The 17,770-nt window shown below is 38.3% G+C and overlaps 1 protein-coding gene across 6 annotated transcripts in view; it reads left to right on the top strand.

Moving 5' to 3' along the window:
• The window catches only part of LOC141900902 (ras-related protein Rab-3), a 39,449-nt gene that overhangs the window by 17,236 nt on the left and 4,443 nt on the right, over positions 1-17,770 (top strand). For 4 of the 6 annotated variants that reach the window (XM_074787979.1, XM_074787976.1, XM_074787974.1 and 1 more), the window contains 3 exons: positions 2,600-2,824; positions 9,971-10,089; positions 14,807-14,931. In XM_074787979.1, coding sequence (XP_074644080.1) covers positions 2,600-2,824; positions 9,971-10,089; positions 14,807-14,931 — 469 coding nt within the window. Of the gene's footprint in view, positions 1-2,599; positions 2,825-9,970; positions 10,090-12,009; positions 12,135-14,806; positions 14,932-17,770 lie in introns of all 6 variants that reach the window. The other 2 variants (XR_012618790.1, XM_074787975.1) reach the window with 2 other exon arrangements.

Here is a 17,770-nt window from a genome sequence, read left to right as displayed (position 1 = left end):
TGAGAGACTAGAAACTTACTCGCGATATTCTGGTAAAGGTAATTTTGCTCTGGGGGGCTTCCTCTAATTCGTAGAAATCGGTGATCAATCATTTTTAAACAACTGACTAGAAATTCAAATATGGTAACAGCCGCCGCAGAGAAGTTTGAATCACCCTAAATTCTGGGAATTAAACCCAACCTCATGGGTTCATCCCCATAGCCAGATGTTGAGTTCCATATTATGATTATTACGCACCACCTGCTCGGGTATAATTTAGTTGATAAAGGCATTGAAATATGTTATTAGTCAGTCTGGCTGTGTTCTGCTTGTTTTTGTTTAATCAGCTGTGTCGTGATACATTTTCCTGATCCCTGACGTCATTGCTGGATGACGACATAATCTCAGTAAATTGATAGATTTTTTCCCATGTTGTAGAAAGATTTCGGAAATGTTGATTGGGCCCGTGATGCGTACATTAATCCCCGATTACAACACTCAGTGACGAAATCCTTGTTGAACACAAACATTTCAGTTAAATCGGACTTCACCATAATTGTATGTTATATCGAGCTGCTTGTGTAGGAAGACATAATATTCTGCCATTTGATTTAAAACTACCTCCAGTTTATACTAATGATATAGCTTCATCAGTTTTTCCCCCTGTAGCTTACATGAAACCTTACTCTTATGCTGGCTAATGCCGCTGTATTGCAGTCCTGTTTTCGTGTAATATGATACAAATGTATATCGTGTTGGTGGTGTCTCTGTAATTAGCTTGAAGATGTAAGGCACAGACACTGGGAATGATAATCTGAGGTTGGTGCACGACACTGTGATTCTATTCCATGTAATTTTATATGATTTGGGCGTAATTGCATTTGACAATCTCATATCATGATCTTCATAACATAGAAATATTAACAAATATGCGGTGCCTTTTCATCGCATTTCAAATTGCGCTGTCTACTTGTATTTCGGATGATGATGTAGAGTAGAAGATGATGTAGAGCGCAGCCATACATTATCGATAGTATTGCATAGTTATACGAACTGATGTTTTACTAGCAAGTTAGTGAATATGTAGCGAATTGTCAACTTATAGTAATTCTTCAGCCTTTTCTGTGGAAAGTCTTCTGCCTCTGACATGAGCGAAATGTCTAGGATCTCGGGAATAAATCATCTTCCTATAACCGATCCGAAGATTTCTAATTCCAATTTTTCTGTGCCACACTGATTCAGAAATCGTCCAAATTAGTACCGGGATTATGACTGATGTGGTTTGCACAGCTGCAGCTGTACGTATGTACATATACTAAACTACATTTTTGTTAACATAACTGTTGTTTCTGATTAAGTCATATTCGATATTTTGTATCGATCTTTAAAAATCGTCATCGACCACGGACCACCAGGATATTTTCATGATCAATACTGAGTGTTGCACGTACGGAGTGAAACTGACTGATAATCAGCTTAAATCATTAGTATGGCATTCACGTGTGTGCACCAGCGGTGTGGCTGTATTCTTCATTTTTCCTTGTCGAGACAATACACATCGTTTATAACATCGGGGCTGCCAACGGATATCTAAAAATGGCGGTTAATTCGGCGGCGATCGATCATAATATTGACAATCTGTAGTAGCATATGCTTCTGCTTCGATATGATAACTCTTTCAGCGCGTCTACACGGCATTGCGGTGTATAAATCGATGATCGATGATGTCTACTCTACATCAATACACCGCACTACGGTGTATTGATGTAATTAGTAATTATCTCTCTTGAAAGATGGCAGCACCTGTCAAACATAGTGAAATATTAGTAACCAACGATACACCGCGCCACGGTGTCGTCGCACTATAGTGGTATATCCGCTCTTCAACAGACTAGGGTGGAATTTTCAAATTATCTCCAGCACTATATGGTATTAATTAGTCAGCACTGAAAGGGTTAATCGTGTCGATGAGTTGTAGTCAGTAATGAAAGCTCATGAGCACACACAACGACCTCAAAATACGAAGATGACATGAGATTTTGACTTCTATTTGAGACCGGTTGTATGCTATCAAGTGAAATGATTTGTCTCTTCACTCATAGGTTTTATGAGTTATTGCTGATTTTTTTGGTGCCCAAAAATTAGGTAAACCGAAAGGAGAAGAGTCACCCTGACAACCGATTATTGCAACAATGCACATGTCAGGGTGACAACACCCAGCGTCTGGATCCCAAAGATGTTGTCTTTCGAACGCTGCCGAGAAAGTCTGTATGGCTCACCGCTTGTATGAATCAAGTTTTTACCTGCTTCATCTCCCAAATATGACATTTTTTCATCCGCCATTTTTGAAGACGTTCCATATAGATATCATCACAACTAAAATGTTGTATAGTTTACCCTCATAACTGCCTATTCTGCATGAACTAATAACTGCTGTCTAATTCTGTTAGCATGCTGAGTGTATCTTATTGTAAGGACAACCTAAGCTTAGATCGAACAATGAGAATTATCAAGATTTTCATATCACTTTACAACTGGATAAAAGGTTTAAGTTCAGAAAACATACTTTTCCGAGTAACCATTGTGCGATATTCTAATCAATTGTTCTCGTATTTTCTAGATGGCTTCAGCAAGCGACTCGAAATGGCAAAAAGACGCCGCCGATCAGAATTTCGATTATATGTTCAAACTTTTAATCATCGGAAATAGTAGCGTCGGTAAGACGTCGTTTTTATTTCGATACGCGGATGATTCGTTCACGTCGGCGTTCGTCAGCACGGTCGGAATAGATTTCAAAGTGAAGACAGTATTCAGACAAGACAAACGAGTCAAATTACAAATATGGGTAAGTAAAGATGTTCAACTCTATCGCGTATGGCGTATCTCGCATCTCGAATATCTTATGTAATGAAAAAGTTTCCATCGGCCCAGCGTATAAAGCTTGAAACACACAAACCATCGGTTTACAGATAATTTTGCATAACGTATAAAGCGACAACAGGATCGTGTAACTAAAACAAAACCTATCCTTTATAAATGGTATGTATTCTAGTACGATCAATTTCACTTAGTCACTTCAGCCTTTTCAGGTATAATGTATTGAATAAACTAAATAAATGTAGAGAGGGGCATGTAAGCCTGCAGTGGAAATAACTACTCAGAATATGAATATAAGAATTTACACAGATCTATAGCTGTGACAGTTTACCTAATTGATTATAGTTGCCTAATGGATTATGAATTTGGCATATCCTTTAACGGACTCCAAGTGCGTAACTGGCTTAATCTTCAAACTGATGAAGGCGTCCAGTATGCGCAAGAGGAAGAAGAAACAACCATGATTTCAAAAGGTCAATTCAATTCAATCAACACTTTATTTGTAAGTGAACGTGAAAAAGTTTCACCCAAAAACACTGGAGCCCGGTTGCTTTTCTGTGTAAATCTGTGACTAAACAGAGTTCAATATATTTTAAGTATTGAAGTTAAATCCAAACTCATAATCATGAATTTCAATAAAGAAGACAACTATTTTGGAAGTTTATTGATGCCTTGAAAAATGATACATATATTGCTTAATTCTCGACAATGAATGAAAAATTTTATGATATCTAAGGATCAATTTTTATTTTGGATTTGAATGTATTGATAATTGAATTGAATTAACCAGCAACCAGTCTAGCCTCGATATGCACATACCAGTTATGAAACAGATTTGATAACAAAATAGATGCCAAAATTCTCAATTGTAATCGTTATTTTGAAACGCCAATATTGATGATGTAGTGCACATCGTCTTACACAGAACCCCTTATATTACGCCGCAGAATGTATATAAACATAATTGTAACGGTTTTTTACGGCGACCACATGCATGAACGTATAAATGAAGCAGTTTTTGTTTTGATGAGTCTGTTTGGTGTATGGCTGTACTAGGGCCAGTATCGCCAGTCGTTATGAGCTCTCTTGGCGCGCGTACGAGAACCCATGAAGAGTCACTTCACCGCGAAATTGTTACAGAATTGAAGATGAAGCGAAGACATCGATGTTCGTAACGCGATGAGAACTATCGCAGTTGTTTCATGATCTGCATACGAAATATATTTGCTGTTAATTATGAATTCTGCACTGCGCGTTATATTGAAAATCAAACCAGAAATAGCAGCGTCGAGTCGTGGTTCAATAAACTGTGCATTTAATGCAGAATTTCTGTTCCATTGAAAATGACTGTAAATCTTTCATTTTTTCCACTTTGAACTTTTATAAGTGTGTGCTATTTGCATATATATTTGACACACTTAAAGCTTTGATCATTCATGATTTACTTTTTATGGTAATGAAAAGCAACGTAGTGTACCCCAATGTCTTTTAAATGGTGTTTTCCTCGAAAAGGCACTTATATTAAAAGGATAGGGAGTATATCTATTGCATTTGCACATCAGAAGAACACTGGTTACAAGATTATCAATAGATACATTAGGTATCTAGTATCATGGTCTAGTTTTTGGAATTTTCATGAATTCCATGATCATGGTCGTACTCATGATCGAATGAATATTGTGCATAGATTTTCAGTAATGTGTTCATGGATAGAAGCCATTTTCTTATGCAAGCCATTATCCTTCCAAAAGGCACCACCGATAACCGTAGATGATTTGCTTTGACAGCGATGTTGTGTCTCGGCTGGCCATCTCGCTGCGTAGTTTGGATATCGTGCAATTCTGAGAAAGAAATATATCCTTTCAATAGCTTAGCCTTATGCCTAAACGTTTTTTATGCCTTACAAGGCTTATTGTAAGATATTCTCTTTAAATTGCTCGCTCTTTTGCGAAAAGTGTCACCTTATTTCTTCGCGGTAATCTGCGTGATTTGATTTTCGAACGATGTAATCTAATATGTTTCGAAATTCTAGCTGGAAGCTGCGTATGTATGTGTATGCGGCTTGTCAATGTTCGTATACATCGCAGTATTACTACGAAACTGATGGCTTGATGAACTTTCTTCGGCCGATGTAGCTCTAGATTTAGTTACATGATTTGAAGAATTGAATTGGTCATTGATTTGATTTGCGTGTGATTAAAGATCGCAGCATACCATGCTATCTTTTTGGGTAACTTGTATGTACTGTCAGGAGAATTATCATACTGATGATACTCAACTACATCTTCGAGAGAAAGGCTGAATCCCAGATGATAAAATTCAATTTCGTTTATCTTCGCGGTTTTAATGTGGATGTTATTAGCTGCAATCACATGAGTGTTTTTGGCCAGTTCTAAATTATGCCCGGAACAACCGTTCACATGGGTGCCAAATGGCTGTTCTTGCCTGTTTGGCCTTGGCCATATTTTGCACGGGTCAGATTATTACGTGTAAATTGCAACTGGTTCTGGAAATTACTCACTTCGTTTTGTTTGAGCATTGTTAAGTATCTAGTGAGCGGTTTACATATGAACGTGCTCGCTCATTAGGCACGGGCCAAATTTGCCTCGGGCCTGATCCTGCCGATTTGGCCCCGGCCAAATCGTCCCAGTGTGATCGCGGCTAAAGACCCTCAAGTTCAGTATTGATATTCAGCTTGACTTTTAACTCCCCAGTTTACGCAATACAAAGCATTATTCTTTGTAAGCTTATCCAATGCGTAATACAAATGCTCCCTCCAACGCAAAAGCCGGAGGCTGAAAATGGTATTATAGATCTCGAGGGTTTATCGTTTGAAAAGTATCAGTGGTTGTCTTCCACCGGCAGCCGTAGGGATGATAACATTGTTTATAGTTGCGGTAAAGCTTACCGAGTCAATCCCAAGCCGAGTGGGTGAAACATAGAAATCCTTTGCAACCTTGGAAATCTCTTGTGTCATTAATGCAGGAAGAACGTCTTCGAAGAACGTATTCAAAATTTCGAATTGCACTGACGGAAAACACACCTGACATTTTATCACCGTTCATCGTCATTTCCAAAAAAAAGTTCATTTAAGACTTCACACAAGAAATGGTGAATGTTTTCAGGTTTACAACTGGAGTATCGTTTAGCTTCCTATATTTTTTGACGCCGTAAAAACTGTAACAAATGATACCTAGTATGCGTTATGTGCACTATGTCATCAATATTGGCATTTCAAAATAACAATTACAATTGGGAATTTTGGCATTTATTTTGTAATTAATTATATTTCATAACTCTATTAACTCTATTTAACTCTATTTAATTAATTTTTTTTAATTAATTTATTTATTTTTTTTTTATTTTTCATATTTGCAAAATTTTGATGGTTAATTTTGAGAGGATGTCATCAATATATTGGGGCTAGACTGGTTGCCGGTCAATTCAATTATCCATATTCAAATCCAAAATAACTTAAGTGATCCTTAATATTATATAATTTCATATTATGTTATTCATTGACGATATTGAGTTATAAAATGTGTTATTTTTCAATACCTCAATAAACTTCCAAGTTAGTTTTCTCATTCAATTTAACTTTTTGCATAAAACACCCACTGTCATATTTCAACTTTGAGATTTTGTTGCGTGCTTGAAGTCTTTATCACAGACAGCAATGTGGAAACCTCATCCGTGTGGGGTCGGAATTTAATGTGCGTTAATGGAAGTAAAGACGTGGGTTTCAGTAGTTAATCAGTTGTGATTAGAACTGACAAATACAGTAATACACAGCCTGCTGAAAATTCTCTCTTCATGGTTTGAACTCGGTGCTAGTAAGCCTGACGTAAGTAAGTCATTAGCAAATTACTGGCTTTTAGGAATTGAAATGTATACCTTGTGGTGTTACGCAAAATGGTTGTTTTATCACCGAGAATCCATTATCTGGATTTAAAAAGGAATAATCGAAGTGAACCTCAACGGAGTGTATGAAATCATCAGAAATTTCTTTCGTCATTTCTTCAGAATACCTTCAGGACCCAGCTCCACAGTTTTGACTTAGTTTAAAGTCAGCTTTTCAATAATTCTAATTCACCGAGAGCCAGATTTTACTCAGAAACACTGAAACCATCAAGTGATTAAATGCCACATTAAAAGACATCGTTTACGAAAAAATGCATCTGCTGCCTGCTCACTGAGTTCAAATGCAAAAATGCATCTGCTGCCTGCTCACTGAGTTCAAATGCCCTTTAACATTTTTAAGTTTTAAGGTCATTGATTACCCAAGGTTTGCCATGGCGGGGTTTAAATGTTCGAATTACATGGTATATGAATTAATTTTGGTGCCTACATGTATATTTTGTAACCACAATCAATTGCTGTTGTAGCTCATGACGTGTTCTATAGCCGCGATCACAAGAGCATTTTTGGCCCGGGCCAAATTTGGCCTGGAATAACTGTTCACACAGGTGCTAAATGGGCCCCAGCCTGTTTGGCCCGGGCCAAATTTGGCCCGACCAAAAACGTCAGACCAGGCCCGGGCCAAATTTTAGCACCAGACAAATGATTGCGTTTGAATTGCAACTGGCACCGGAAATGATCCACTTCGCTTTGTTTGAGCATCGTTTAGTATCGAGTGAATGGTTTGCGTGTGAACGCACTCTCTAATTAGGCACGGGCCAAATTTGGCCCAAGCCTGATCCGTGCCAATTTGAATGATTGTGGTATAGTTTCAAAATCATTGATCACTGTATTTGTTCCTGAGGGGGATTTCTACCAGGGGGATTATTACCTGTTACCTCCCTGGACCCCTTGTTTTCCGATAGAACAGATACGCGCACGGAATGATAGCCTTATTCACAAATAAAGCCAAATATATCTCCTATTTATATTCCCTGAGGTATTATACGCGTATGAATGTCACTCTTCAAAAAGTAATCACTATGTTTGCTGTGAGAGAAACGACATTTGTCTCACGTACGAATCAATATAATGCTTGGTCCTTGTTATCATCCGCTCAATTTCATATCATCAACAACATCAAATATGAAGCTTCAAAATAAAGCCCCGATTGTATTGTTGATGTTTGCTTTTAGTTCTCCGTGAAAAAAATTGTTCACTGTGTTTCTCTTTTCTTCTAAAGTTCATTGGAGATTGTGGGATGTTCGGATGACAAAATACGGCGATCCCGGTAGATTTATCAAGGAAGGTGTCTCGAAAGCTCTTTTTGCGATAAGAAAACTTGTTTTGGTATTCTGCCTACTTCCTCTCGCAGTCCTAAGTATCTATCTCACATGGCATCTGGCATGTTGTCATATATTTTTTTTCAACTTCATCATTGCCCGTGTTTTCATTGGAAATTCTGATAGAGTCGTGTCTCGGCGCTGTTAGTCGATATCGGGTCAAAATTCAATCATACACGAAGCCATCTAAGTGCACTGGTTAATGATACGAAGGTATTGTGTCAAGTATAACGTTGTCGAGGGTATGATTTAAGTAGGCAATTAGCGATAATGGAAATATTTACTATAATTGCCTCCAGTCAGTTGAGTTGGATAATCTTTAAAAAAAAGGCTGATGATGATTGAGAACTGGTTGTCCAGGCGCTGACACGGTTATGCACGGTTTCATTTCTTGAAGAGACCACTCTCTCGTTATAGAAGCGCAGTCTCAGGGCTGCTGCGTTGTCGGTCTCATTAGTATTCCAATCAGTTCAGTGGCGATTTCATTACCAACTGGCACCAAACACGATTCCATCATTATTCCGTGTTTGCGCCGCATAAAAATTGACCGGGTTTATTACTATACCCAGTCTACGCTGCGTGCAAAATTCATTAAAACGATGCCGAGAGTCGACGCGAACGGCTTCAATTATGGCATAAATCCGCCATCTGTTTATGCAAAGTTGATCTTGATGACTCGTCATTGCGGAATAAGGCTTGATAGACGATTTGCAAGATAGTGGCAGCGTATATCGGAATGTGAAATCAAAGGCCTCCGCCTGAAGTTGAATAGATTAACAAAAGCAACCAGTCAAGGCTGCTACCGCTCACAGGAGGATAAGTTGATTGAGGTCTACTCGTGCTTCCCCTGAATGTTTAATTCGATCCTGTAGTGGCACAAGGAGTGAACCCCTGCGCCTAGTGACTAATGCATTAATCGCCAGCATCCTTCATCAATCTTCAAGACGAATTATAGATGTTTGTGGTAATACAAGATGTCGTCGTTAGTTCACGACCTAGCTTTTCTCGAACCGGTGATGCGCCTAGCACGACCTTCCTCTTGTCAGGAAACGAAGAAGCGCGTTCGCAGCATATGGACTCTTAGTACTAATGGATTGTAGATCTCGCGCAAAGTAATCTGATGAAATAAATGACGTCGAATGGTTGCCATCTTGCCCACGCAAAATTGTATTGGAGTATCAAATGTACTTGCTGGTAGTCAAGACACCTTAGAATTACCTAAATGAACCTCGACACCTTACCAACAAGTACTGGTACTGTAATGCTAGATCTGAAATATCTTGCCTCAAAGAAGTAACTAGAAAGCAAATCGATATGCCTTTATTTATGTGCCCAATATATTCAATTTATAGTTAAAGTAGCTTTATAGTGATTGGAAATGGACTGATTGCCAGGCCTGATGTCTAATCGCTGCAAAGTAAACCATTGATTCTTCTGGAAATTTAGGAAGTAGCTTCGTTTTGAATGAAAATGTACTTGTTGATAGGTTAGATATTTTGGTGCTTGTGGCAGTGCAAAAGTATCTTGGAAGAGCATGGATGTAGAAACTTAGTTTATACATCCATCAAATTAGTAACCATGCATTTGAGGTCAGTGATGTCGTAAGGACCTCTACAAAAATATGAACTTTGTCCTGCACGATAAATCAGGAATGTAAGGAGTCCTTATATTCCTGATTTTATCGTGCAAAGGATGTAAATATCATTTGCCCTTATTTCAAGGAAATCAGTATTAACAATGACAAAGATTAGACTAATCCATACATTTAAATTAGTCGATAAGCTATTTATTAAATGTCAGAGTATAGAAACGAATGAAAACACCTGTGATATGATATAATGGCATTGGCTTTCATTTCTTCTATTCACTTTCAGGATACGGCTGGTCAAGAACGATATCGAACGATCACAACTGCGTATTACAGAGGTGCTATGGGTTTCATATTAATGTACGATGTCACAAACGAAGAGTCATTCAACGCCGTTCAAGATTGGTAGGTGTTCGCCGACTTTTACGTAGATCTACTCGTTGCGTGTGCTCGAATGAGTTTGAAGGGTTTTCAGTTCATCCTGTCATCTGCTAATTCAATTTCGCCATTAATAAGACCGACTCACTTGTTAGTACGTCGTCGTTGATGCTGACTCAATGGCCGAACCTTCACTTTGATGATGACAAAGTTCATTTACTAAATATAGAAATGATCAATTCATTTGATGTCCTTATATTGATCCGCTAATGAAATTATAAAGCACCATCGATTCTTTTTATCGCGTGCATCATTGACTCCGGGAAGTTCCCGGTTGAGCAACAATAATAGTAGCAACTCCTACTCATTTCTAAGAAATCATCTTCCTACCGATTGTACCCTTGACCTTCTCTCGAGATGATGATATTGCAATAGCGCTGCCCTCTTTAACTTTTAATGATAACGTTCTCAACACCCAATGCCCCGGCATAAAACGTCCTTAGTAACGCACGGAAAGCATCTCTTAAGTTACTCGCAGCCTACCCTGTGTGGTTGTAACGTGTAATAAATCTGAATCCGGGCGCGTGTATAACTGCATTCGTTATTGAAAAATCTGTTGATCAGCTTATGAACATAATGGATGTTATATCGTGACTTAGAGCCAATAAATCGCGGCCCGTTGTCATGGATGCGGCGGCGTCGGCGATGGAGTCTGGTGATGAATGGCTGCATCGTTTCTTCGCATCGTTTGCCATGACGGAGAAATTACTGGTAATCATTGTGCAGCTAAATTAACAGCATTGTTACAATGCGTAAGCGGGGGGGGGGGGGGGGGCATGTGTTGGCTCCAATAGCTATGAGCTCGTAGGTGCTTTTCTACGGGATACTAGACCATATAATACTGCAACATACTCAAGAACCAGTTCTGCAGTTAATGAATATATTCCACATCACTAGGGATTCAAATTGGTTTGATTTACAAATCTCGGTTTCTGAATTCTAGACTCCTATTTTAAACAATTGATAATACATTTTGGTTCGGTCATAAAACTTGTTAATGTTTCAAAAAACCAAATACTAGCTATTTTGGTGAATTAACATCAGATCTGACTGATCAATATAAATGTATTCTGCAGAGCTTGAATTTCAACTGCAGAGCTCGCTCTTACATAGCCAACATAACATCAATATCCAAGATAGTTCTTTATGGTTGAATATTGATATTTTCGAATGTGATTAAACATTATGAAGAGAATGATTGCTGTGTTTCCTCTATCTGCATGAAGCCCACTCTTAACAATTTAAAGTAAGGTACTTCCACGTTTGAAGAAATAATGTCTTTCTGGCTTTTCTTCCAGTTCATAAATTCAATGCAAAATTGGATTTTTGCAGCTTATTATCGAGCAAAAGAAAACAAATCTTGTTAGCGAGAGATGTTAACTTAGCATTAAATTATCATGAACGGGAAGTCTCTCGAGTCGAGATCGATTCATTTAGCGATGTGATTAAGTCGCTATACGGCAACCGCCTTAATCTCATCGCTTTGACAGAGATCTGTGACTGCCATTTTAAAATCTATAAATCTATGCTCTCGAAATAAGAATTTTGATGATTCATGAGCCTTTGCAAATGAGTATTTCAATTTTTTTCAACCCTTTCATGCCCTTTTGTTTTAAATGAAGGTTAAGTGATGAACCGGGCCACAATTTGTACAAATCCAGAAAATGATTTTTGAACTGTATACCGGTACTACTTTTAACGAAAGAATTTACAATACTTGGTGTCATTTTCTAAGTTCTGATATCAGAGGCCAGCAGTTTAGCAACAGGGCAGGAAAGGGTTAATGTTTCTTGTTGCATATTGATATGCCTGAAACCACTAGGGTGTCTGTACGATCAGATATACTTTGTATATAAAATGTCTCTCTCTCTCCTCTCCTAACCTCAGGGTAACACAAATAAAAACCCATGCTTGGGAGGATGCACAGGTTCTCTTAGTCGGAAATAAATGCGACCGTGAAGACATCCGCAAGGTCAACAAGGAAGTCGGCGAAAAACTCGCCGAAAATCTAGGTAACCAACTAAATCCTCGGAACAATGACGGTCGTTTTACGTTCTACATTCCATAACCAACCATTCGGGTCATTGTTGGACAATAACCTCGGTGATGGATTGCTAACTAATCACATGGAGCCGCTGGATCAAAAATTATCGATACTGTGTAATATGAACGTTTGCCTATTATTTGTCGAGGCCTATCGGTTTGTATCGATTAACGATACTTTCAAAATCTGGTTTAAACGGATTACCCGTTCGTGGACGGGTATATTTCAATATCAAGTTCGTCTGCTGCATTTCTTAAGTGAATTATACGTCTGTCCATAATCGATTGATTTCGGTGCGTTTTGCAGACGATAAACGACATCTATATCACACAAATCAAAAACAATTCTCCCTACGATTAATCAGTGCACGTCAAAGTGATTATTTGATTTGCATAAATTAACATTGATTATACATAGATTTCGTATTTGAATATATATATATCTCAAAATGGTAATTGGTAATCGATAATGTTTGATGTGTACGCCGCCAGTACCTCAGGGATTGGTGATGGTATCACGGATCATCTACGGGTCCTCAGGTTTTAATTGAATTCGGGTTCGGGCTTTAAGTCGGGCGATCTTGCGTTTGTTAAATAAGGTAGGTGCAATAAAGGTCAAGCCGATCCATGATGAAACTTAACTCGAGGTAAGAAGAAGCATGGTCGATTTGAAGGCAGACGCTGAATGCAATTAACTCTAAATGCCACCCGTGATATTTACCCCATTGATAGTGTTGTCAAAATACATTAGAAAAATCATTTCGGTTGAATCAAAGTTTCATAAATATTTTGATGTTGACTTCCAAGAAATGCGCAGAAGCAAAGGTGTTGTTATCTTGTAGCCGACAGTCGCATTGCGCTACCCACTCCGTACCAGAGACAGAGAGCGCGAGAAAACTAGCGAATGCACATTACGTCTTTGTTGGCTTAAATGAAATTCGAATGAACCATTCTAAATAATGTTGATATGCAACACTTTCTGATGAGATTGCCGTAGTGGGATTGGCGTGAGTTAATTGTGTTCTGTCTTCATGCGTTTCAGCCGATTCACCATTGCGGGGGCTGGATTGTGACGGTAGCTGCTTTGCAACGATGATTGTGCTACAAGGGAATTCGTCGCAAATTCACATACTTCAAATACAGATATTATGGTTATTATCATCACAGAATATTTTGCTTACAGATGTCAAATTTTCACAAACTTATTGACTGGATAAATAGCTAATCAGACACCATTATTTTCGTCATACACCATTTCGATGCTTTCTGAACAAACCTGTGAACATTGATAAACAGAATAGAAAGTATGTTTACTTTAGCGCCCATTCGTGCTGTTGGCATTTGTTGCTGCGCATTACGAACGCGCAAAATATCGATATTACAAACAAAACTAACGTAGGAGAAACTTCCTCTTTCGTTCCTCCGTTCAGCTTCCATATCCTATCCTGCACTCAGATTGAAAATGAATAGATTCTGTGATGAATTAATGTGAATTGATTTTGTGCGTAACGCTCTTGCATAATTGTTGAAATCAAACAAAGCAATGCCATAATAAGTTATAGGTTTCTAAGATCACGTATACCGAGCACTTCTGCATCCTCCCTATATTCATATGTATATTATGTGTGTGTGCAGACCATACCTACACCCTTGGTGTTTGTTAATACATGTCATGGGTAACTGGATGTTTTAAAAGCCTTTTCATCTACGATCTTATAGCACGTTTCTTTTCAGCGACGGGAAAAAGCCGGATTATCTTACCGTTACGATTGTATCTCCTTATGTTGCTTATTTTTTTCCTAGAAAGATTTTTAGATGGACATCAAACAGTGTTTCTGTTTCAGTCATTTCTCTTTGCACTACCCCCACCCTTCTAAGCTCGCATTTATGGACACCCTATCCCCTTGTGATATTTTATAAAAAATCTGATCATTAAATATTTTAGCAATGCTAGTAAAAAGAGACGTGTTGTCAACTTCTCTTTTCCAGAAAACAAATGCACTTTAGGATTCAATAACAAGAGAAATCCTGCGATGTAGTCTCATGCATTTTGGTGATCTCCCAATTCAATTTTATCTTACTTCTGAAAAGAGAAATCTCACTAAGAACAGACTGCACTATAGGCGCATTCACACTGTCACTGTTCTAATTTGGTCTGGAAGGGCTATCAAAGCGAATTTTTCATTCATACATAGAGGCAAGGTCTGTTCTAACCTAATTTGGACTTGGCTCAGTCTAAAGTCTGTTTTTACATGGAATGGGCCAATTTAGAACAGACTTAGGTAGTATGAATGCTTGGTCTGATCAAAATTTGACCGTTTCAAGTTTGGAATGTTCTAAATGACATAGTGTGAACGTGGCTTATGTACTCCTCAATTCTCATACGCTAGTTGCTCGGTGGCTGATACTTTCCTCATTCACCTTACTCTTCAGCTCTCAAAAATGGTGATGGGAGACATCATGCAACCACACCACTTCATGCTTTTTTGTAGGTGCACAAGTGATGCACAGGTATTACTGGTCAATAAAATAACAAAAATGACCACAGAGACATGGCTGTTGTACCCAACAGCTCGCTGGCCGGTTATGGTGAATATGCAAGCCCTGAAGTATCATATCTTTTATGTGTGGTAAATTGCAGGTGTACCCAAATCAAGACATATTCATGGGACAACGCGCAGGTCGTGCTAGTGGGAAACAAATGCGACCTTGAAGACGAACGCGTAGTCTCGACAGAACGTGGAAAACAGCTCGCAGATCAACTAGGTAACGATATGTGTTCAGTAGAAACATGGGCTCTATATCTCGCATGATTTAGAGTCCTTGGTAGAAGTGACCTTTTCCTTAAGTAGATGCAGTGTTTGATGGTAACTCGTCACTTGGTCAGTTGCTTGAATTGTAGATGAATCGTAGGTGTAATTTTCAGTGGATGAATTTGCATGTTGTTTTTGATTTGGTATGTTGGGGCATGAATGACAAAAAGGCATTTGGGCCCATGATCAAAAAGGATTTTAAACATTTTGCCACTAAATTCTCATCACAACCCTGGCCATGAATATGGTTACCGGTAGATATTCTGCAACTTGTCATGAGGCCATTCGGATAGGTTATTGACACATCATGGTGGTAAATCAATTCTAAATCATATTTGGGAAGGTTTTGATTTGCCATCGACATAACCCTTCCAGAGAAAAGAAAGCTGCCTCCTCAAAATCCCCATATGGCATCACTAATTACGATTAATTGCCGATTAGCTGAGTTAATGAATGACTACATAATTTGGTGATGTCACCATGGAATTCATCGAGACAGCCATCTTATCTGTGGAAGTCCATACTTTGCACATACTGATTTTAAGCACAGTTAACCCACAAACAAAATGCACATAGAGCATTTTTCAATACCATTTAAGGGGACACACATGCACAATGTCAATGATGTAAACCAACTTCAAACATAGGTGCACAGATCTCGTCGCCGTAATTCATCGTGAGTCTGAATTTACTTTAGCATGAAGATCGCAGACATGTCACGAACCAACACACAATTCCCTACGTTGAAATCTTCATGTATAATCTCTCTTATCTCTCTGACTGGTGCGAATTTCATCGATGCGAACAACGGAACAGAACATTTAGAAATTAATTCACTATCGTTCGTCGTGCGCATGGATGGGTCGCAGTTTGAAGTTGATTTCGATTCAGCATTGTGTTGTGTAGTCACCCGTGAAACCAGTTATGTCTTACACGGAGGTTTCACATAATTTTCGAGATAAGTCAATATCGGGGTCTATGAATGTTTGCTTAGACCGGTTCAATATTTCTCGGTTCAAAGTCGAGTTGACGATCTGAATTTTTTGTAACTGAAATTTTAACTCATGATTATGGAACTGTGTCATGATGTGTATATATCTATTCTCATGTTTATCAGGTGAACTCTCAAGATTATTGAACTGAGGTTTTACAATGAAAATAGTAGAACCGGTTCTAATAATTATACTGGTGGTTTCGTTGTTAGAATTTGCGATTTGTAGCTAAGGCTAAAAAAGATACCTTGTTTCTCCTAGCTGGCCTGGTCACTTTTTGTAACACCTTTGCGACATTTGTTATCAGTTCATTTCTGTAGCTATAGTTATGGTAAAAAACTTATGTACAGGGTAGATTGGCGGTTGGCCGGGTCAACTTCTAAGCTCAGAAGAAAGGGGAAACAATAGACTTTTTAGCCTAAATTCAACTCCGTCAAATCTAACTCACAACAGTCGAACTGAGCCCATTTTAGTTTAATTATGATATCTCATTGGTTTTTGTTTGTTTATCCATTGCATCTGGTTGTTTTAGATGGTGGTTATAGGTATGTTTCAGTAATGAATTGAGTACCTGGTAATAATTATGCCATTTGAAATGCTACATAAAAAGACAACCATTGTAACTTGTATCCGCTACAGAAGATGAATAACGCAAACAATCATTTGACATTTCGACGAAAGCGTCAACGATTAGTGGTTGCGTGTTTTATTTGTTAATGGACATACAGGGTGCGTTAACAGGTTCGCTGTTTCCTAGTCTATTCTTCGATTAATCGGAGATAGTTGTGAACAAATTACGAACTGATTCCATTACCGATGAATGTTAACCGCGTATTGATTCGCGAATCAAAATGAGAAAATAATTACATCCACCAGACGAAGTCCCCAATCTTTAAACTTACCTCATTTCTAAGCACAAATTAAACGTACTCGACAATAATTTGTTCAACATCTGCAGTAAATTGAATATCGTAATTGAACTTGAATTCATAATTGATTGATCGATGCAGTACACTTCACCTGAATTCGGATTTTAGAATAGGAAAGTCATTTCTAGTACGATCAGTACTGATGGAGAAGATCTGATAGAAGAAAACTTGCGATCTTCTGTTACAGTTGTTTGAATTTGAATATTTATTTCATTATCAGCGTGCACATACAGAGTACGGGGTACATTATCCGTCATTGCACTGTCACCCAGAGAATCAATATTAAGGTTCTGATAAAGTAAATAGCGCGTTATAATATTTCGACTCATGGATTCGAATCAATTTGTATGTAGCACCGGCTGGCTGTTATATAGGGAGAACAGTACTTGAAATGAATTGATTTCTTTGAATTGGCAGATTTCAATTATTTCAACACCCAGAAATGTTTTGCTGTATATACATTGTGTTTTCCCCTTGTGAAGTTATGGAATTCAGGCATTTCGAGTAGAAGTCAATACGCTGAGAATTCATTTTTTGAATCCGCCCTGGTAAAATTGACTCTAAGGTGCGGAGACTAATCAATCGATAAGTATTAACAACGTGAGTATGTAAGGCTACCCGAGGCGGTCATGTATACGAAACTGAAATAATAACGACAATCCGAAAACATCAAAGAGTCTTTAATATTGCCACTGCAGGCTGCGTCATCAAATAGGTGTTCTGCGTGTATTGAGAGCTACTGCTCGGAGTGGAAATAATTGCAAGGTCGATTCAACTGCGTCTGGGAAATTTAATTAATTTTCAACTTGTGAAGTGAACTTTCTGTTATTTCCGGTTTAATTGTCGCGAAAAGAGTTTGTTTGATGCGTAA

The sequence above is a fragment of the Tubulanus polymorphus genome, chromosome 2, assembly GCF_964204645.1.
Source record: "Tubulanus polymorphus chromosome 2, tnTubPoly1.2, whole genome shotgun sequence".
Taxonomy (NCBI): Eukaryota; Metazoa; Nemertea; class Palaeonemertea; order Tubulaniformes; family Tubulanidae; genus Tubulanus; species Tubulanus polymorphus.
This window is presented reverse-complemented; position numbering and strand designations above follow the sequence as displayed.